Source organism: Melozone crissalis, unplaced genomic scaffold (genome assembly GCF_028551555.1).
Source record: "Melozone crissalis strain CALT ecotype California unplaced genomic scaffold, PUWL_Pcris_2 ptg000005l_1, whole genome shotgun sequence".
Classification (NCBI taxonomy): domain Eukaryota; kingdom Metazoa; phylum Chordata; class Aves; order Passeriformes; family Passerellidae; genus Melozone; species Melozone crissalis.
Window position 1 is genome coordinate 20,515,976 of NW_026535783.1, and position 19,479 is coordinate 20,535,454.

The 19,479-nt window shown below is 53.6% G+C and overlaps 2 protein-coding genes across 2 annotated transcripts; both read left to right on the plus strand.

Moving 5' to 3' along the window:
- Positions 1-1,273: 1,273 nt before the first annotated feature.
- On the plus strand, positions 1,274-8,094 carry LOC128942782 (serine/threonine-protein kinase PAK 3-like). Its single transcript, XM_054285457.1, has 12 exons — positions 1,274-1,352; positions 2,293-2,330; positions 2,774-2,896; positions 3,822-3,966; positions 4,649-4,712; positions 5,341-5,389; positions 5,699-5,811; positions 6,071-6,188; positions 6,943-7,042; positions 7,324-7,520; positions 7,619-7,756; positions 7,993-8,094. The coding sequence occupies exons 1-12, from the start codon at positions 1,274-1,276 to the stop codon at positions 8,092-8,094; spliced, it is 1,266 nt and encodes a 421-aa protein (XP_054141432.1).
- A 3,247-nt stretch (positions 8,095-11,341) lies between these two features.
- LOC128942770 (serine/threonine-protein kinase PAK 3-like) lies at positions 11,342-18,162 on the plus strand. Its single transcript, XM_054285453.1, has 12 exons — positions 11,342-11,420; positions 12,361-12,398; positions 12,842-12,964; positions 13,890-14,034; positions 14,717-14,780; positions 15,409-15,457; positions 15,767-15,879; positions 16,139-16,256; positions 17,011-17,110; positions 17,392-17,588; positions 17,687-17,824; positions 18,061-18,162. The coding sequence occupies exons 1-12, from the start codon at positions 11,342-11,344 to the stop codon at positions 18,160-18,162; spliced, it is 1,266 nt and encodes a 421-aa protein (XP_054141428.1).
- Positions 18,163-19,479: the final 1,317 nt, after the last annotated feature.

A 19,479-nucleotide genomic window follows, 5' to 3' on the forward strand; every position in this document is an offset into this window, starting at 1 on the left:
CCTTCAAGCAACGTTTCCAAGCATCGTGGACAATGAAGTCCAGATACTAATGAGTTGTGGTTTGTTTTACCTCTGCGTAACATACGGTACAATATCCCAAAACACATGATTTTTGAGGGATTCAGGCATTTAAAACTTAGGCTTATTCTCGTCAACATTTTTCCTTCTTCCCTTCTGAAATCTGCATGTCCAAGTAGTAATTTCTTTCTCAGTTTGTTGAAAAGTTACCTGCCAGAGAATACTTTGTTCTTGACCCAGAGATGGGGCAACTGTCACCATTAGGCCGGACGTGGCATACACACGTGATCAGGGTCCAAGAAGAAAAAGGTTTTCTTTTATTCTGTGTGTTCTCCAGCTTATATACTCTTAACAAAGCGTGATCTGAAATCATTACCTACATCACAATCACTTATTATATCCATTGGTGCAAAGAAATTAACGTCAATAGAATTAGCAAAAAGTTTTACAGAAATCTAATAAGGCACGTATACACATCTACTTAGGCACCCAGTCTAGCTTACAAAAATTTTCCTGTATCTTTTCTCATGGGTTTCCATGCTGGCGGCCTTGTCTTCTTCCTTGCTATGGATACCCTTGGAAATCATCATTATTTCTTCTATTAACTCGGCTTTGCCTGCAGGCCAGCTGTCAAGCCCCTCCATAGGTCAGCATGCACCTGCGGGCTCAAGAAGCAACTGCAGCCTACAATAGTCCTGGAAATTTATTCTCTTTGCTTCTTTTGCCCCCTTAATGTCATTGAAGAAGTTAGGCTTTTCAGAACCAGCTAGGATGCCACCTAGAAGAAGCAGACTTGCTTTCAGGCAAAGCTTTTGAGACCAAAAGTCATGTTTGCTTGGGTCCCTAGGGTGCCACTTGGCTTGGCGCATTTTCTGAGTTCCCGTGCCTTCCCCAGGCAGCCTTGAGCACTGCCTTATGGGCTGGGAGGACACTTCCTGCTGCTTTATGAGTGAGCAGAACATCCCAGGCTTTTCTTTCACATCAGCTGGACAGAGGGTTGGCTTGCTGAGCGCAAGAGAGCCGCAGAGCAGCTGCTATTGTGAGCTCAAGGGAGCGGTGCCACGTCACAGTGCTGCCAGCACAGCGTTGTCCCGGTGCGCGCGAGGCCTGGTGGTCCAGAGCAGCTCTTCCGCTCGCTCCCTGCAGGAGGATCCTCGTGCGCAAGGAGTTCTCAGCAGACGGCCTGCACCCCGAGAGGAATCTTGCTTTTCCCTTGGGTGGCATTCAGCGTGCAAACCCACACAGCGCTGCCAAAATGATCGGGCAAGTCTGTGCCGCGGTTTGCACCGTCTTTTCTGTCGTCTATTCTGGCTACTACCTGACCCAGCTGACTCGTAAGTAAAGGTTTCCCCTGGGCCTGGCATCAGCCGGCTTCTGCTTCACTCTGCTCTTTATGCTGCACTAGTGACCCAGTTTCTTTGGCAACAAAATGGCCATCAAGATGCCACCGCTTTGGTCAATGTCCTGCCAGCGGCATCAGCTACAAAGCGGGCATCTGTACTGAGTGCCGGCTGCAGAGCATTTGCACTGCAACCTGCAGCGGTTGCCTTCCCTCCCCGGGAGACTGCGTGGCAGCGGAGTCTGTCATTTGCTCAGCTTGCTGCTTCAAGCAAGACAAGCTGCAAATTGCAGACTCTGAGGAGAGATCCGCAGAAGTACTTCTACCAGCTCACTGGTTCTCTGCAGGAGTGAAGGAAAGCGCCTTTCGCTCCAAATTCTGCCCCTTAGAGGCCTTGGCTGCGGGACTTGACCCTTTGATGGTGTGCAAGAGTGCGATTCCCTTGGCAATGCAGCACAGACTCCAATGCAGGGAGGGTTTGCTGCTGAGCCCAGCAGCTGTTCTCGGGCTGCTTCAGCAGGGAGCTGCCACAGCGAAGGGGCCCTTGGTGGAAGCTTAGCTGGGCTATCATCTTCAGCCAACGGATGGGAATTAGGGCATGCACTTTAAAAGAATAGATATCTAAGATGCAGGAAAGAGAAGGGGAAAACGCTGCTTGAGCTGTCGGGCACAACAGAAGCGCAAACTTTTGAAGAGCAGCGGGCGTTTCCACCACCGTCTTTCTATTTCTCTCTTGGCAAAAGAGGCCCAAATGTAGCCAGAGCCTACTCTAGCGTCCTTGTTGTTCTCTTGCTTGCTGTGGGAAAGAGCTCTTGCTCCTGGAGGCATGTTGGCAAAGGGAAATGCTCTGTGTTGGGACTGCCTTGTGCTGGGAGAGTCGCCAGCACAAGCACTTTTCTAAGGGCCTCCGGTTCCTTTTCCCTTGCTCGCTGCAGGTCACCTGACACGCGGATGGAGACAAGCCTGTCCTTTGGTGAGTGGCAGAGGAAGCTGTGATGTTGCTGGCGTGTGAGAATTATGCAGCAATTCTGCCAGCTTGGCCGGTTGCAGTTGAGTGGGGAGTGCCAGCGTGGGAGGCTGAAAGAAAGGCCAACTGCCCGGTGGCATCAGCAGTAGCAAAGGCAGCAAATCAGCACTTGTTTGCTGATTTTCCAACCAAGAGCCTTTCAAGAGATGAAAGGCAAATGGGATGGCTCCAAAGCGTCTTGCTGCTTGTAGCCAGCAGGGAAGCTCAAATGCACAGCAAGATGGAGAAGCATCTCATTCAGCCATCTTCCACGGGTTTTCATGACTCAGAGTCCCATGTGTATCAAAGTCTATGGTTTCCCCTACTTCTGAGTCCTTTCCCAGCTCAGTAGAAAGCAGCTCCTAAGGAATTGGCTATTGCCCTTCTCTCTCACTTCTGTCTGTCTGCAGGGCTCAACAGCAGGGTCAGCAGCTCCTCTGGCTGCCTCTGTCATCCAGGAAGAGGCTGAAGAGGAGCAAAGGAACATCAAGCCTCCAGCTTCTGTCCCTCCACAGCCTGAACTTGCAGAGCCGGTAAGTGGCAGCTGAGCTTGGCACTGCCTTTGGTGCAGGGCCAGGCTTCCCCTTTTGGAGCAGCCCTTGTTGCTCGTGGCTGAAGATGCTGGCGGCTCTGTGCATGCCATGACGTAGTGCTGCTTCAGGCAAGCCCAGCAGCCCTGGCCAGTGCCTTCTGAAGTTTGACATTTAAGCTGGCATGCTGAGAGGGCCCGAGAATGTCTCTTGGGACCAGAGAAGAGGCAGCATTCCACGATTCCCAGCCTAGGAGTCAGCCCCTTGTCCCCAATGTCAGCGCAGGCTGTCTGCGGTCAGCGGACTGAGCGGCCCAAAGAGGCAGTTGACAGCCTTGCAGGGGATCTGGGAGACACTGGCCCCTGGAAGGGACCTGCCCGCTCCATGGGCTAATTAGCTTCAGCCGGTGCTTCACTTCCAGCCGCTCAGAGCAGAGTTTGGAGAGGAGAATCCTCAGCAGCCCTGCATTGTAAAGGGCGGCTGGGTCTGGGCGGGGCTGGAAGGCGGCTCCAAAGGGCTGCTCCCTAAAGGCTGCCATAGAGAGGGGAAATCCGGGAAACAGATCAGAGAAGGGACACGCTCCGGGCTTCTGAGTAGATCGTTCCATGCCAGCTGCGGGTGATTTCATTGCCCAGGAGAAGACAGGAGGAGGAAAGCAACAAGGCTCTGGGCCATGCTCTGATCTCTTTCTGGATCTTGGCAGCCCCAGCGCTACCTTGTTGCCAGTGTCTAGCAGAAAAGCTGAAAACGTGGAGCATGGAAGTGGCCAAGAGGGGCTGGATCCAAGTAGCCTTTGCACTTTTCCCAAAGCTGCCTTTGAGAAGGGGACATGGCTGACAGCATCTTCCGAAGGCCTGGCTTTTGCCGTGCGCTCCGCGGGGCATCTGTGCCAGCCACCCTTCTGATGGGCAACCCTTTCTTGTCCCAGCTCAAGACCGGCTCTGCCATTGAACCTGGTGCCGCTGGACCAGCATGGCCTGCAGCAGCCAGCTCGCCCCCCGCTGCCGGCACTTCCTGCAGCAGCGCAGCCCAGCCACCCGAGATGAGGGAGCAGCAGGGCCTGAAGACGCTGAGTACGTCCGGTGCATTTCTTGTCTGCCAGAGCAGCGTGTTGTGTGTGTGTTGTGTGGGTGTAGGCTGCGCCAGAGGTTGCCCCTGGGTCTCAGAGGCACTTAGGCCTCTGTGCAGAAGCTGTTGTTGTGCCCTGAGGCAGCGCGGCAGCGCTCAGGGAGTCCCTGCTGCCTGTGAGAGCGGCTGGGCCTGCCTTGGCTCTGCCTGGGCTGCCTTCTGTGCCAAAGAGAAAAGCAGAGCTTGTTTCTGCTTGAGCACAAGGCTGGCAGCTAGCAAGTGACTAGGCCCCAGGGAGCTCTCTGGCCCCAGCTGTTTTATGGCTCTCCTTTTTACTCCCCCTCTGGCTCAGACACTTTGGGTCCCACGCTGGCCCTGCCAGTGATGGTGGGTGTGAGTGCAGAGGCTGCAAAGGCCCTTGGCTACCTCTTAGGGGCCCCTTCTTAAGGGCTTGTCATTTTTGCTTATGGCATGGGATGCTGTGCTTGAAAGAAATAAAGGCCTTCTTGGAAAGGCCACCTGATGAAAGGTGGAGAAGATGGCCCTCCCACTTGTTGGTCTCAGCAGCTGGAAGCCAAGGGAGCGCAAAGGGCCCACAGCTGCGGGCAGTGGGGCTGCCTTTGGGATGGTCTGGGGAGCGGCGTCTCTGTGTGCGAGTGAGCGCCCTGCACTGCTTTTGTCTTTCAGGGAGCCTTGTGAGTCTGGGCCAGCCAATGAGCAAATACACGGCATTTGAAGAACTCGGACGAGGGTAAGCGTGACGTCAGCTCATTTTACAAAAGTGTGGGCCAGGTCTTTGGCCAGTGCAATATCAAGCAGGAAGTTAGGCAAGCACCAATCACGGTCAGACTCTGGCTTTACCTCCTGTCACCTGCCAGGACTGCTGGGTCAGAGCAATCCCAACGCCTCATCAACAACAAGCTGATGCTGGCAGTGTCTTGCTTGAAGCAATGAGGAGCAGGAGCTGGGAAACCTTCTGCCCCTGCAGCTTTCTGGCCTGAAAGAGTACCTTGCCATCCAAGAAATGTCAGATTCTCAAAGACGGTGTTCTGACTCTAATTGTTCTCACTTTTTTGCCACACACATGCATGCACTGGCACAAGGAGAGCGTTCTCCTTAGGTTTGGAAATGACCTGGCTGGGCATGTGCCTTGGAGATTTCCAGCGGCCCTTGGTCTTCATGCTGCACCTTGGTGTTCCCTTGGACAGCCTGCCCCGCATGGCAGAGGGCTCACGGGCTGACGTGCTGTTGACCGGAGAGACGCCGCAGCCAGACATTTCCTAAGGAAGGCGTCCAGGCAGCCTGGGCAGGTCTGCTGCCTGGGCTTGCTTTCACTGCCAAGGGATAAGGGGCTCTTTCTGCTGCTGTTTGCTTTCTAGGGGGTTTGGAGCTGTTTATAAAGCCCTTGACACCAGCACCGGACAACAGGTAAAGTGCCAGCAGCCCCATGCCATTTTGCACCTCTGGAGCGCTTTCCCCGCTGCTGTGAGCTCTGCCTGGAGGTTTGGGTGGCCGATCCACGTCTGCTTCAGAGGCTGTTCCTCTGAAGTACAGTCTAGGCTCAGGGTGTAGAATGCTTTTGGCATGGCTTTTGCTGCTTCTGCTAAGCTCTGCTGTCTCTTGACAAAGCGCTTTGGCCCAGCCCGCTGCCTCATTGCACCAGCACTCGCTCCGTGCTCCTTGTGATCTCCAGCAGGCTGCGTCTTCTCAAGGGAACGGTGGCCAATGTCATTTCAGGTGGCGATCAAGATCATGTCACTCAAGGAGGAGATGTCCGAGGAGCTGGCTGCCAATGAAATCCTGGCCATGAGGGACAACAGGAATCCCAATATTGTTACCTACTTAGACAGGTTGGCATATTCTGGTGTCAATGTAGCTTTAGCTGGTGCAAGCCAGAAGAGACAATGCCCTTTGGTCACTGGCAGAGAACGGAGCTGGTGATGATTTCTCTGCTGGTCTCCAGAGCGTGGCAGGAGGTGGAGCTGGTGTTCAATAATCTCTTGTGGCACACGTAGCTTGGAGAGCAGTTGCAAAATCCTGGCTCAGGCCCTGGGGTGACTGAGGCTGTGCCCATTGCTGTCTCTGCATGCGGTGGTTTTCTTCTTTCAGCTACCTGGTAGATGCGGAGCTCTGGTTGGCCATGGAGTTCATGGACGGCGGCACCTTGTTTGATGTGCTCAGGGCAGTGTACCTGGAGGAAGGACAGATAGGCGCTGTCTGTCGGGAGGTGAGGGATCCCGCTTCTGCTTCCCCAGGCCTGCCCAGGATGCTGCTTGTCTCCTGGAGGTTAAGGAGAGCCCAGATTTCTTGCTCTCAGCTTTCTTTCGCTGCTGCTGCTGCAGTCACGCCACACAGCAGAAGAAAGAGCATGGGAAGTCAACTGCCTGCCAATCTCAATGCACGCCTTAGGCTCTGTTCTCGCACTCTTCCATGCTCTCTGTGCTCTGGCGCTGGTGCTTGCTCACTGGCTTGCTTTCACTTGCTTCCTCTTCACACATTTGCCTGGCAATGTTTGCCTGGAGCCTGTCTTTGTGCCCTACATTGCTTGCCACTGGAAGGCAGGATGCAGGTGGCAGAATTTCAAGCTAAGGGCAAAGAGCTGTCCTCACCTTCAAAGGATAGCATTGCAGCCCGGATGGCGACACATTCTGGAACAGCTTGAAGGTGCTGCTTCCTCCTCTGCTGCCACTAGGCGTCCCCAAAAATCTTTGCTGTGCCGCCTCCCAGCCAAAGGTGACGCGCTTCCTGCCGAAGGCCGATGGAACTTCTGGAGGCCGAGATGCCTTTGCTTTGAAATCTAGAAAACACTAGCAAGAGAGTTGAAGCAGCAAGCTCTTCTTGGTGACAGCACCGTGATGCTGCGCCCTAGCCCACAATTCCCTGAGAAAGCTGTCAATCCCGCTGAGCCCTTTCCTTGCTGGTGGGATGAAATCAGATCCTGCACGTCACGTTGACTTTGCCTCCCTCCTTTTCTCTTCCAGTGCCTGCAAGGACTGCATTTCCTTCATTCCCGCCAAGTCATCCACAGAGACATCAAAAGCGGCAACGTTCTTGTGGGCACGGATGGATCTGTCAAGTTGGGTGGGTATCCCTGCTGGGCTGCAGCATTTCCAGCATATGCTGTGGGGTGGCATTTTGGTGGCTGCCACTTGGCCAGAAGCGCCGCTTGGGCCAGTGCGTGAATCGTCAGGGTGCTTTTGAAGTGGCCGATGCCTTATTTGCCTGGCTGCAGCCACGTGGAAGGAGAGCTCAGCTGCCTTTTCACCTAGCTTCAGCATGGCCTGGTCAGGCTGGGGTGGGCAGTCCTTTTGGCTGCTTTGCCAGTGGCAGCTGGCTTTGACAGGCTTTGTTTTTGTCCTCAGGTGACTTTGGCCTCTGTGCTCAGCTCAGCCCTGGGCACAGCAAGCGCAGCTCCAGCGTCGGCACTCCCAGCTGGATGGCGCCGGAGGTGGTGAGAGGAGAAGCCTATGGCCCCAAAGTGGACATCTGGTCTCTGGGGATCATGGGGCTGGAAATGGTGGAAGGGGAAGCTCCTTACCAGCGGGAAGCCCGTCTCAGGGTAAGGTGCAGCTTAGCAAGAGGGCTCTGTGTGGAGAGAGCTGACGTGGCTAGCAAAGGAGCAGGTGGAGTGTCCTCTTGCATCTCCATGTGCTGTAGGTTTTTGAACTGATCCAAAGGAACGGGCCCCCAAAACTGCAGAACCCCAGGCACCACTCGGCTCTCCTGCGTGACTTCCTCCGCTGCTGCCTGCAGGCAGACGAGGACAGGCGCTGGTCTGCCCAGGAGCTCCTACAGGTAAGAAAGAGCAAAGGGGCAAAAAGCCCTGTCTGCCGAGGACACCTGCAGGGAGGGATGAGGAGGAGTGTGGGCCACGTGGCTGAGACAGCTGCCAGGACAGGAAGGCACAGGGGACCTGCTGCCCTCGGTGCTCTTTCTGTGTCTTCCTGGTAGCCAAGGAATCCTGCTTGAGCCCGTCAGGATGTGATCCTGAGAATAAGGCTTCCTTTCTTTCTTCTTTTTCCTCTGGGCAGCATCCGTTTGTCACCTCAGGCGATCCTGCCTCCAGCCTGGCTGCTCTGATCATCTCAGCCAAGCAAGTGCAGGAAGACAAGAGAGGAGAAGCCTGCGCCTGAGGAGGTCCTTGTGCCCCGCCAGCTGAGAGGAGGGAAACGGGATGGGTCATCTTTAGGCAGAGTTTCAGCCATCCTCTGAGTTTTAAGAGGAGCTGTGCTGTACATAGGAAATGTAATGGTTGTGTTATTTGCTCCGTTTAGGTGTTAGGGTAGATTCGGTTAAGTTAAGTTAGGTTACGTTAAGTAAGATTAGGTTAGGTTAGGTTAGGTATGTGTTAGGTTCAATTAAAAGCTCTGTTGTTTTTCTTTCTCAAAAAGATGTGAGTTTAAAAAAATTAGGAAATATAGGGATCGACTTTTAAGAAGTTTAGAATGTAGATAGCTTAGGTAATAGAGGATTGTTTAGCTTAGAACAGAGTGTTGTTAATTTAGGGAAGATCTGAGGTATCTTTTAAGTTGAAATGAAGGAATTGTCATAATAAGAACTAAGCTGTGAGAGGAAAAGCTGGGCTGCAGCAGAGCTGGACCCTGCAGGCGCTGCAAGCTGTTGGCCTGAACAGGCCACCTGCGGGACAGAATGATGAAGATGGAGTAGTAGTGAGGGGATACTTTGTTTCATCTCGAGTGACAATAAAAGTCTAAACTATCCAGAGTGTTGTAAGACTCTCTTCCTTGCCATGCTGTAGCTAAGTGGACAGTCCCTTTCAGAGGTGGGCAGCTTTGCTTCCCTGAAGTGTGGAATGCCCGTGGCAAGCTGAGAGACTTCTGAGTAATGGACAGCAGGTAATGAGCTGACATTCAGGACAACACTTGGAGGCTGATGTGCTGTCCTTTCTGGGCCTCTTGTCTTGAAGATGTCAGGGTGATCAGCAGGAATCACCATTTTGTTCCCACCCTCCTCTCACTATGTCGCCTGTGCCATGGAATGGCATTCTCACAGCGGCTTCTGGCCCTCCCTCCCTCCCTGCTTCTCCTTTCCCCCCTTTTCACCCCAGACCTCCAGGCACCCTCTGGGCCAGCCTCATCCCCCACGGGTGTGTGCAGCCACCAGAGCCTCCTGCAGAGCCTCATTCCCACTCTGCTGCCTCCTTGGCCTTTCCCCACATCTGGGCCAGCCTGCAGTTCCCAGGTGTTGGACACACACACACACACACACACACACACACCATACCACACCTGTCAGTGACCAATTTGATGGAGGAGCCCCTGCTCACCACCCCGGCCCTTTTACCACCAAGCTGTGGCTCCATTTCAACTCCATCTGCTGGGATGCCCACAATGAGGGACTGCTCAGGGACTGGATGCGCCTTGAATATTGCCCACAGGCCTGATTTCCACGCCTCCCCATTCCTCCTACCTTGAAGGCTGCCTCAGCCTTCTAAACACAGTTGTTCTTCCTCTAATGGCTTCCTGCGTTTTACTTAACGTGAGCAGCCCTCCACACCTTTGATTGCCTTTATTCTAGAATTAATAAACATAAGTTGGAAGTACTCCTAGATTTTGCCATGTAAGACTTGAAGCAACTGCAAAATGTAGAGAAGCTTTCTGTGCAGCTTTTCAGTTCATTGGCGGTCTCCTTCATCTTCACTCACTTTCAGCAGATCTGTTGATTTTCCTTTGCTCTCGTCTTTTAAGCTTCATCACTTGTCTATAGATCTGTGAAAAAACCCTGTCAACCCAACACAAATTTACTGTACTTTGTGCTTTTCCTCTTCTGCAAAAGCTGAGGCTCATGTGATCTTCTTCTGTAATCTAGACTTTGATTCCCATCCTGGCTCTGGCTAAGAGCAGAACAAATGTAATTTCTTAACTGCTAGAAAGATCTGCTAGCAAAGGTCACAGTTAGAGCTAAGCATGATGCTTCTCTCCCTCCATTGAATACACATCTTTGTGTCTAGGCTTGCTGATTGCCAGCAGCACCTGGAAGCTACTGCCAAGGACAAAAGTCATCACTATTGCTGGTTTTGACACTGATTATTTGTTGGTAGGATTTTCATCTACGTCTACAGTGATCTGGATCTTTGGCACAAAGTGCCTTCAAGCAACGTTTCCAAGCATCGTGGACAATGAAGTCCAGATACTAATGAGTTGTGGTTTGTTTTACCTCTGCGTAACATACGGTACAATATCCCAAAACACATGATTTTTGAGGGATTCAGGCATTTAAAACTTAGGCTTATTCTCGTCAACATTTTTCCTTCTTCCCTTCTGAAATCTGCATGTCCAAGTAGTAATTTCTTTCTCAGTTTGTTGAAAAGTTACCTGCCAGAGAATACTTTGTTCTTGACCCAGAGATGGGGCAACTGTCACCATTAGGCCGGACGTGGCATACACACGTGATCAGGGTCCAAGAAGAAAAAGGTTTTCTTTTATTCTGTGTGTTCTCCAGCTTATATACTCTTAACAAAGCGTGATCTGAAATCATTACCTACATCACAATCACTTATTATATCCATTGGTGCAAAGAAATTAACGTCAATAGAATTAGCAAAAAGTTTTACAGAAATCTAATAAGGCACGTATACACATCTACTTAGGCACCCAGTCTAGCTTACAAAAATTTTCCTGTATCTTTTCTCATGGGTTTCCATGCTGGCGGCCTTGTCTTCTTCCTTGCTATGGATACCCTTGGAAATCATCATTATTTCTTCTATTAACTCGGCTTTGCCTGCAGGCCAGCTGTCAAGCCCCTCCATAGGTCAGCATGCACCTGCGGGCTCAAGAAGCAACTGCAGCCTACAATAGTCCTGGAAATTTATTCTCTTTGCTTCTTTTGCCCCCTTAATGTCATTGAAGAAGTTAGGCTTTTCAGAACCAGCTAGGATGCCACCTAGAAGAAGCAGACTTGCTTTCAGGCAAAGCTTTTGAGACCAAAAGTCATGTTTGCTTGGGTCCCTAGGGTGCCACTTGGCTTGGCGCATTTTCTGAGTTCCCGTGCCTTCCCCAGGCAGCCTTGAGCACTGCCTTATGGGCTGGGAGGACACTTCCTGCTGCTTTATGAGTGAGCAGAACATCCCAGGCTTTTCTTTCACATCAGCTGGACAGAGGGTTGGCTTGCTGAGCGCAAGAGAGCCGCAGAGCAGCTGCTATTGTGAGCTCAAGGGAGCGGTGCCACGTCACAGTGCTGCCAGCACAGCGTTGTCCCGGTGCGCGCGAGGCCTGGTGGTCCAGAGCAGCTCTTCCGCTCGCTCCCTGCAGGAGGATCCTCGTGCGCAAGGAGTTCTCAGCAGACGGCCTGCACCCCGAGAGGAATCTTGCTTTTCCCTTGGGTGGCATTCAGCGTGCAAACCCACACAGCGCTGCCAAAATGATCGGGCAAGTCTGTGCCGCGGTTTGCACCGTCTTTTCTGTCGTCTATTCTGGCTACTACCTGACCCAGCTGACTCGTAAGTAAAGGTTTCCCCTGGGCCTGGCATCAGCCGGCTTCTGCTTCACTCTGCTCTTTATGCTGCACTAGTGACCCAGTTTCTTTGGCAACAAAATGGCCATCAAGATGCCACCGCTTTGGTCAATGTCCTGCCAGCGGCATCAGCTACAAAGCGGGCATCTGTACTGAGTGCCGGCTGCAGAGCATTTGCACTGCAACCTGCAGCGGTTGCCTTCCCTCCCCGGGAGACTGCGTGGCAGCGGAGTCTGTCATTTGCTCAGCTTGCTGCTTCAAGCAAGACAAGCTGCAAATTGCAGACTCTGAGGAGAGATCCGCAGAAGTACTTCTACCAGCTCACTGGTTCTCTGCAGGAGTGAAGGAAAGCGCCTTTCGCTCCAAATTCTGCCCCTTAGAGGCCTTGGCTGCGGGACTTGACCCTTTGATGGTGTGCAAGAGTGCGATTCCCTTGGCAATGCAGCACAGACTCCAATGCAGGGAGGGTTTGCTGCTGAGCCCAGCAGCTGTTCTCGGGCTGCTTCAGCAGGGAGCTGCCACAGCGAAGGGGCCCTTGGTGGAAGCTTAGCTGGGCTATCATCTTCAGCCAACGGATGGGAATTAGGGCATGCACTTTAAAAGAATAGATATCTAAGATGCAGGAAAGAGAAGGGGAAAACGCTGCTTGAGCTGTCGGGCACAACAGAAGCGCAAACTTTTGAAGAGCAGCGGGCGTTTCCACCACCGTCTTTCTATTTCTCTCTTGGCAAAAGAGGCCCAAATGTAGCCAGAGCCTACTCTAGCGTCCTTGTTGTTCTCTTGCTTGCTGTGGGAAAGAGCTCTTGCTCCTGGAGGCATGTTGGCAAAGGGAAATGCTCTGTGTTGGGACTGCCTTGTGCTGGGAGAGTCGCCAGCACAAGCACTTTTCTAAGGGCCTCCGGTTCCTTTTCCCTTGCTCGCTGCAGGTCACCTGACACGCGGATGGAGACAAGCCTGTCCTTTGGTGAGTGGCAGAGGAAGCTGTGATGTTGCTGGCGTGTGAGAATTATGCAGCAATTCTGCCAGCTTGGCCGGTTGCAGTTGAGTGGGGAGTGCCAGCGTGGGAGGCTGAAAGAAAGGCCAACTGCCCGGTGGCATCAGCAGTAGCAAAGGCAGCAAATCAGCACTTGTTTGCTGATTTTCCAACCAAGAGCCTTTCAAGAGATGAAAGGCAAATGGGATGGCTCCAAAGCGTCTTGCTGCTTGTAGCCAGCAGGGAAGCTCAAATGCACAGCAAGATGGAGAAGCATCTCATTCAGCCATCTTCCACGGGTTTTCATGACTCAGAGTCCCATGTGTATCAAAGTCTATGGTTTCCCCTACTTCTGAGTCCTTTCCCAGCTCAGTAGAAAGCAGCTCCTAAGGAATTGGCTATTGCCCTTCTCTCTCACTTCTGTCTGTCTGCAGGGCTCAACAGCAGGGTCAGCAGCTCCTCTGGCTGCCTCTGTCATCCAGGAAGAGGCTGAAGAGGAGCAAAGGAACATCAAGCCTCCAGCTTCTGTCCCTCCACAGCCTGAACTTGCAGAGCCGGTAAGTGGCAGCTGAGCTTGGCACTGCCTTTGGTGCAGGGCCAGGCTTCCCCTTTTGGAGCAGCCCTTGTTGCTCGTGGCTGAAGATGCTGGCGGCTCTGTGCATGCCATGACGTAGTGCTGCTTCAGGCAAGCCCAGCAGCCCTGGCCAGTGCCTTCTGAAGTTTGACATTTAAGCTGGCATGCTGAGAGGGCCCGAGAATGTCTCTTGGGACCAGAGAAGAGGCAGCATTCCACGATTCCCAGCCTAGGAGTCAGCCCCTTGTCCCCAATGTCAGCGCAGGCTGTCTGCGGTCAGCGGACTGAGCGGCCCAAAGAGGCAGTTGACAGCCTTGCAGGGGATCTGGGAGACACTGGCCCCTGGAAGGGACCTGCCCGCTCCATGGGCTAATTAGCTTCAGCCGGTGCTTCACTTCCAGCCGCTCAGAGCAGAGTTTGGAGAGGAGAATCCTCAGCAGCCCTGCATTGTAAAGGGCGGCTGGGTCTGGGCGGGGCTGGAAGGCGGCTCCCAAGGGCTGCTCCCTAAAGGCTGCCATAGAGAGGGGAAATCCGGGAAACAGATCAGAGAAGGGACACGCTCCGGGCTTCTGAGTAGATCGTTCCATGCCAGCTGCGGGTGATTTCATTGCCCAGGAGAAGACAGGAGGAGGAAAGCAACAAGGCTCTGGGCCATGCTCTGATCTCTTTCTGGATCTTGGCAGCCCCAGCGCTACCTTGTTGCCAGTGTCTAGCAGAAAAGCTGAAAACGTGGAGCATGGAAGTGGCCAAGAGGGGCTGGATCCAAGTAGCCTTTGCACTTTTCCCAAAGCTGCCTTTGAGAAGGGGACATGGCTGACAGCATCTTCCGAAGGCCTGGCTTTTGCCGTGCGCTCCGCGGGGCATCTGTGCCAGCCACCCTTCTGATGGGCAACCCTTTCTTGTCCCAGCTCAAGACCGGCTCTGCCATTGAACCTGGTGCCGCTGGACCAGCATGGCCTGCAGCAGCCAGCTCGCCCCCCGCTGCCGGCACTTCCTGCAGCAGCGCAGCCCAGCCACCCGAGATGAGGGAGCAGCAGGGCCTGAAGACGCTGAGTACGTCCGGTGCATTTCTTGTCTGCCAGAGCAGCGTGTTGTGTGTGTGTTGTGTGGGTGTAGGCTGCGCCAGAGGTTGCCCCTGGGTCTCAGAGGCACTTAGGCCTCTGTGCAGAAGCTGTTGTTGTGCCCTGAGGCAGCGCGGCAGCGCTCAGGGAGTCCCTGCTGCCTGTGAGAGCGGCTGGGCCTGCCTTGGCTCTGCCTGGGCTGCCTTCTGTGCCAAAGAGAAAAGCAGAGCTTGTTTCTGCTTGAGCACAAGGCTGGCAGCTAGCAAGTGACTAGGCCCCAGGGAGCTCTCTGGCCCCAGCTGTTTTATGGCTCTCCTTTTTACTCCCCCTCTGGCTCAGACACTTTGGGTCCCACGCTGGCCCTGCCAGTGATGGTGGGTGTGAGTGCAGAGGCTGCAAAGGCCCTTGGCTACCTCTTAGGGGCCCCTTCTTAAGGGCTTGTCATTTTTGCTTATGGCATGGGATGCTGTGCTTGAAAGAAATAAAGGCCTTCTTGGAAAGGCCACCTGATGAAAGGTGGAGAAGATGGCCCTCCCACTTGTTGGTCTCAGCAGCTGGAAGCCAAGGGAGCGCAAAGGGCCCACAGCTGCGGGCAGTGGGGCTGCCTTTGGGATGGTCTGGGGAGCGGCGTCTCTGTGTGCGAGTGAGCGCCCTGCACTGCTTTTGTCTTTCAGGGAGCCTTGTGAGTCTGGGCCAGCCAATGAGCAAATACACGGCATTTGAAGAACTCGGACGAGGGTAAGCGTGACGTCAGCTCATTTTACAAAAGTGTGGGCCAGGTCTTTGGCCAGTGCAATATCAAGCAGGAAGTTAGGCAAGCACCAATCACGGTCAGACTCTGGCTTTACCTCCTGTCACCTGCCAGGACTGCTGGGTCAGAGCAATCCCAACGCCTCATCAACAACAAGCTGATGCTGGCAGTGTCTTGCTTGAAGCAATGAGGAGCAGGAGCTGGGAAACCTTCTGCCCCTGCAGCTTTCTGGCCTGAAAGAGTACCTTGCCATCCAAGAAATGTCAGATTCTCAAAGACGGTGTTCTGACTCTAATTGTTCTCACTTTTTTGCCACACACATGCATGCACTGGCACAAGGAGAGCGTTCTCCTTAGGTTTGGAAATGACCTGGCTGGGCATGTGCCTTGGAGATTTCCAGCGGCCCTTGGTCTTCATGCTGCACCTTGGTGTTCCCTTGGACAGCCTGCCCCGCATGGCAGAGGGCTCACGGGCTGACGTGCTGTTGACCGGAGAGACGCCGCAGCCAGACATTTCCTAAGGAAGGCGTCCAGGCAGCCTGGGCAGGTCTGCTGCCTGGGCTTGCTTTCACTGCCAAGGGATAAGGGGCTCTTTCTGCTGCTGTTTGCTTTCTAGGGGGTTTGGAGCTGTTTATAAAGCCCTTGACACCAGCACCGGACAACAGGTAAAGTGCCAGCAGCCCCATGCCATTTTGCACCTCTGGAGCGCTTTCCCCGCTGCTGTGAGCTCTGCCTGGAGGTTTGGGTGGCCGATCCACGTCTGCTTCAGAGGCTGTTCCTCTGAAGTACAGTCTAGGCTCAGGGTGTAGAATGCTTTTGGCATGGCTTTTGCTGCTTCTGCTAAGCTCTGCTGTCTCTTGACAAAGCGCTTTGGCCCAGCCCGCTGCCTCATTGCACCAGCACTCGCTCCGTGCTCCTTGTGATCTCCAGCAGGCTGCGTCTTCTCAAGGGAACGGTGGCCAATGTCATTTCAGGTGGCGATCAAGATCATGTCACTCAAGGAGGAGATGTCCGAGGAGCTGGCTGCCAATGAAATCCTGGCCATGAGGGACAACAGGAATCCCAATATTGTTACCTACTTAGACAGGTTGGCATATTCTGGTGTCAATGTAGCTTTAGCTGGTGCAAGCCAGAAGAGACAATGCCCTTTGGTCACTGGCAGAGAACGGAGCTGGTGATGATTTCTCTGCTGGTCTCCAGAGCGTGGCAGGAGGTGGAGCTGGTGTTCAATAATCTCTTGTGGCACACGTAGCTTGGAGAGCAGTTGCAAAATCCTGGCTCAGGCCCTGGGGTGACTGAGGCTGTGCCCATTGCTGTCTCTGCATGCGGTGGTTTTCTTCTTTCAGCTACCTGGTAGATGCGGAGCTCTGGTTGGCCATGGAGTTCATGGACGGCGGCACCTTGTTTGATGTGCTCAGGGCAGTGTACCTGGAGGAAGGACAGATAGGCGCTGTCTGTCGGGAGGTGAGGGATCCCGCTTCTGCTTCCCCAGGCCTGCCCAGGATGCTGCTTGTCTCCTGGAGGTTAAGGAGAGCCCAGATTTCTTGCTCTCAGCTTTCTTTCGCTGCTGCTGCTGCAGTCACGCCACACAGCAGAAGAAAGAGCATGGGAAGTCAACTGCCTGCCAATCTCAATGCACGCCTTAGGCTCTGTTCTCGCACTCTTCCATGCTCTCTGTGCTCTGGCGCTGGTGCTTGCTCACTGGCTTGCTTTCACTTGCTTCCTCTTCACACATTTGCCTGGCAATGTTTGCCTGGAGCCTGTCTTTGTGCCCTACATTGCTTGCCACTGGAAGGCAGGATGCAGGTGGCAGAATTTCAAGCTAAGGGCAAAGAGCTGTCCTCACCTTCAAAGGATAGCATTGCAGCCCGGATGGCGACACATTCTGGAACAGCTTGAAGGTGCTGCTTCCTCCTCTGCTGCCACTAGGCGTCCCCAAAAATCTTTGCTGTGCCGCCTCCCAGCCAAAGGTGACGCGCTTCCTGCCGAAGGCCGATGGAACTTCTGGAGGCCGAGATGCCTTTGCTTTGAAATCTAGAAAACACTAGCAAGAGAGTTGAAGCAGCAAGCTCTTCTTGGTGACAGCACCGTGATGCTGCGCCCTAGCCCACAATTCCCTGAGAAAGCTGTCAATCCCGCTGAGCCCTTTCCTTGCTGGTGGGATGAAATCAGATCCTGCACGTCACGTTGACTTTGCCTCCCTCCTTTTCTCTTCCAGTGCCTGCAAGGACTGCATTTCCTTCATTCCCGCCAAGTCATCCACAGAGACATCAAAAGCGGCAACGTTCTTGTGGGCACGGATGGATCTGTCAAGTTGGGTGGGTATCCCTGCTGGGCTGCAGCATTTCCAGCATATGCTGTGGGGTGGCATTTTGGTGGCTGCCACTTGGCCAGAAGCGCCGCTTGGGCCAGTGCGTGAATCGTCAGGGTGCTTTTGAAGTGGCCGATGCCTTATTTGCCTGGCTGCAGCCACGTGGAAGGAGAGCTCAGCTGCCTTTTCACCTAGCTTCAGCATGGCCTGGTCAGGCTGGGGTGGGCAGTCCTTTTGGCTGCTTTGCCAGTGGCAGCTGGCTTTGACAGGCTTTGTTTTTGTCCTCAGGTGACTTTGGCCTCTGTGCTCAGCTCAGCCCTGGGCACAGCAAGCGCAGCTCCAGCGTCGGCACTCCCAGCTGGATGGCGCCGGAGGTGGTGAGAGGAGAAGCCTATGGCCCCAAAGTGGACATCTGGTCTCTGGGGATCATGGGGCTGGAAATGGTGGAAGGGGAAGCTCCTTACCAGCGGGAAGCCCGTCTCAGGGTAAGGTGCAGCTTAGCAAGAGGGCTCTGTGTGGAGAGAGCTGACGTGGCTAGCAAAGGAGCAGGTGGAGTGTCCTCTTGCATCTCCATGTGCTGTAGGTTTTTGAACTGATCCAAAGGAACGGGCCCCCAAAACTGCAGAACCCCAGGCACCACTCGGCTCTCCTGCGTGACTTCCTCCGCTGCTGCCTGCAGGCAGACGAGGACAGGCGCTGGTCTGCCCAGGAGCTCCTACAGGTAAGAAAGAGCAAAGGGGCAAAAAGCCCTGTCTGCCGAGGACACCTGCAGGGAGGGATGAGGAGGAGTGTGGGCCACGTGGCTGAGACAGCTGCCAGGACAGGAAGGCACAGGGGACCTGCTGCCCTCGGTGCTCTTTCTGTGTCTTCCTGGTAGCCAAGGAATCCTGCTTGAGCCCGTCAGGATGTGATCCTGAGAATAAGGCTTCCTTTCTTTCTTCTTTTTCCTCTGGGCAGCATCCGTTTGTCACCTCAGGCGATCCTGCCTCCAGCCTGGCTGCTCTGATCATCTCAGCCAAGCAAGTGCAGGAAGACAAGAGAGGAGAAGCCTGCGCCTGAGGAGGTCCTTGTGCCCCGCCAGCTGAGAGGAGGGAAACGGGATGGGTCATCTTTAGGCAGAGTTTCAGCCATCCTCTGAGTTTTAAGAGGAGCTGTGCTGTACATAGGAAATGTAATGGTTGTGTTATTTGCTCCGTTTAGGTGTTAGGGTAGATTCGGTTAAGTTAAGTTAGGTTACGTTAAGTAAGATTAGGTTAGGTTAGGTTAGGTATGTGTTAGGTTCAATTAAAAGCTCTGTTGTTTTTCTTTCTCAAAAAGATGTGAGTTTAAAAAAATTAGGAAATATAGGGATCGACTTTTAAGAAGTTTAGAATGTAGATAGCTTAGGTAATAGAGGATTGTTTAGCTTAGAACAGAGTGTTGTTAATTTAGGGAAGATCTGAGGTATCTTTTAAGTTGAAATGAAGGAATTGTCATAATAAGAACTAAGCTGTGAGAGGAAAAGCTGGGCTGCAGCAGAGCTGGACCCTGCAGGCGCTGCAAGCTGTTGGCCTGAACAGGCCACCTGCGGGACAGAATGATGAAGATGGAGTAGTAGTGAGGGGATACTTTGTTTCATCTCGAGTGACAATAAAAGTCTAAACTATCCAGAGTGTTGTAAGACTCTCTTCCTTGCCATGCTGTAGCTAAGTGGACAGTCCCTTTCAGAGGTGGGCAGCTTTGCTTCCCTGAAGTGTGGAATGCCCGTGGCAAGCTGAGAGACTTCTGAGTAATGGACAGCAGGTAATGAGCTGACATTCAGGACAACACTTGGAGGCTGATGTGCTGTCCTTTCTGGGCCTCTTGTCTTGAAGATGTCAGGGTGATCAGCAGGAATCACCATTTTGTTCCCACCCTCCTCTCACTATGTCGCCTGTGCCATGGAATGGCATTCTCACAGCGGCTTCTGGCCCTCCCTCCCTCCCTGCTTCTCCTTTCCCCCCTTTTCACCCCAGACCTCCAGGCACCCTCTGGGCCAGCCTCATCCCCCACGGGTGTGTGCAGCCACCAGAGCCTCCTGCAGAGCCCCATTCCCACTCTGCTGCCTCCTTGGCCTTTCCCCACATCTGGGCCAGCCTGCAGTTCCCAGGTGTTGGACACACACACCATACCACACCTGTCAGTGACCAATTTGATGGAGGAGCCCCTGCTCACCACCCCGGCCCTTTTACCACCAAGCTGTGGCTCCATTTCAACTCCATCTGCTGGGATGCCCACAATGAGGGACTGCTCAGGGACTGGATGCGCCTTGAATATTGCCCACAGGCCTGATTTCCACGCCTCCCCATTCCTCCTACCTTGAAGGCTGCCTCAGCCTTCTAAACACAGTTGTTCTTC

Bases quoted from the DNA above. Each gene is read 5' to 3' on its own strand.
- LOC128942770 (XM_054285453.1), top strand. From the start codon at position 11,342: ATGATCGGGCAAGTCTGTGCCGCGGTTTGCACCGTCTTTTCTGTCGTC. The intron at 11,421-12,360 runs GTAAGTAAAGGT...TGCTCGCTGCAG, and splicing joins CTACCTGACCCAGCTGACTC to GTCACCTGACACGCGGATGG. The intron at 12,965-13,889 runs GTAAGTGGCAGC...TTCTTGTCCCAG, and splicing joins AGCCTGAACTTGCAGAGCCG to CTCAAGACCGGCTCTGCCAT.
- LOC128942782 (XM_054285457.1), top strand. From the start codon at position 1,274: ATGATCGGGCAAGTCTGTGCCGCGGTTTGCACCGTCTTTTCTGTCGTC. The intron at 1,353-2,292 runs GTAAGTAAAGGT...TGCTCGCTGCAG, and splicing joins CTACCTGACCCAGCTGACTC to GTCACCTGACACGCGGATGG. The intron at 6,189-6,942 runs GTGAGGGATCCC...TTTCTCTTCCAG, and splicing joins TAGGCGCTGTCTGTCGGGAG to TGCCTGCAAGGACTGCATTT.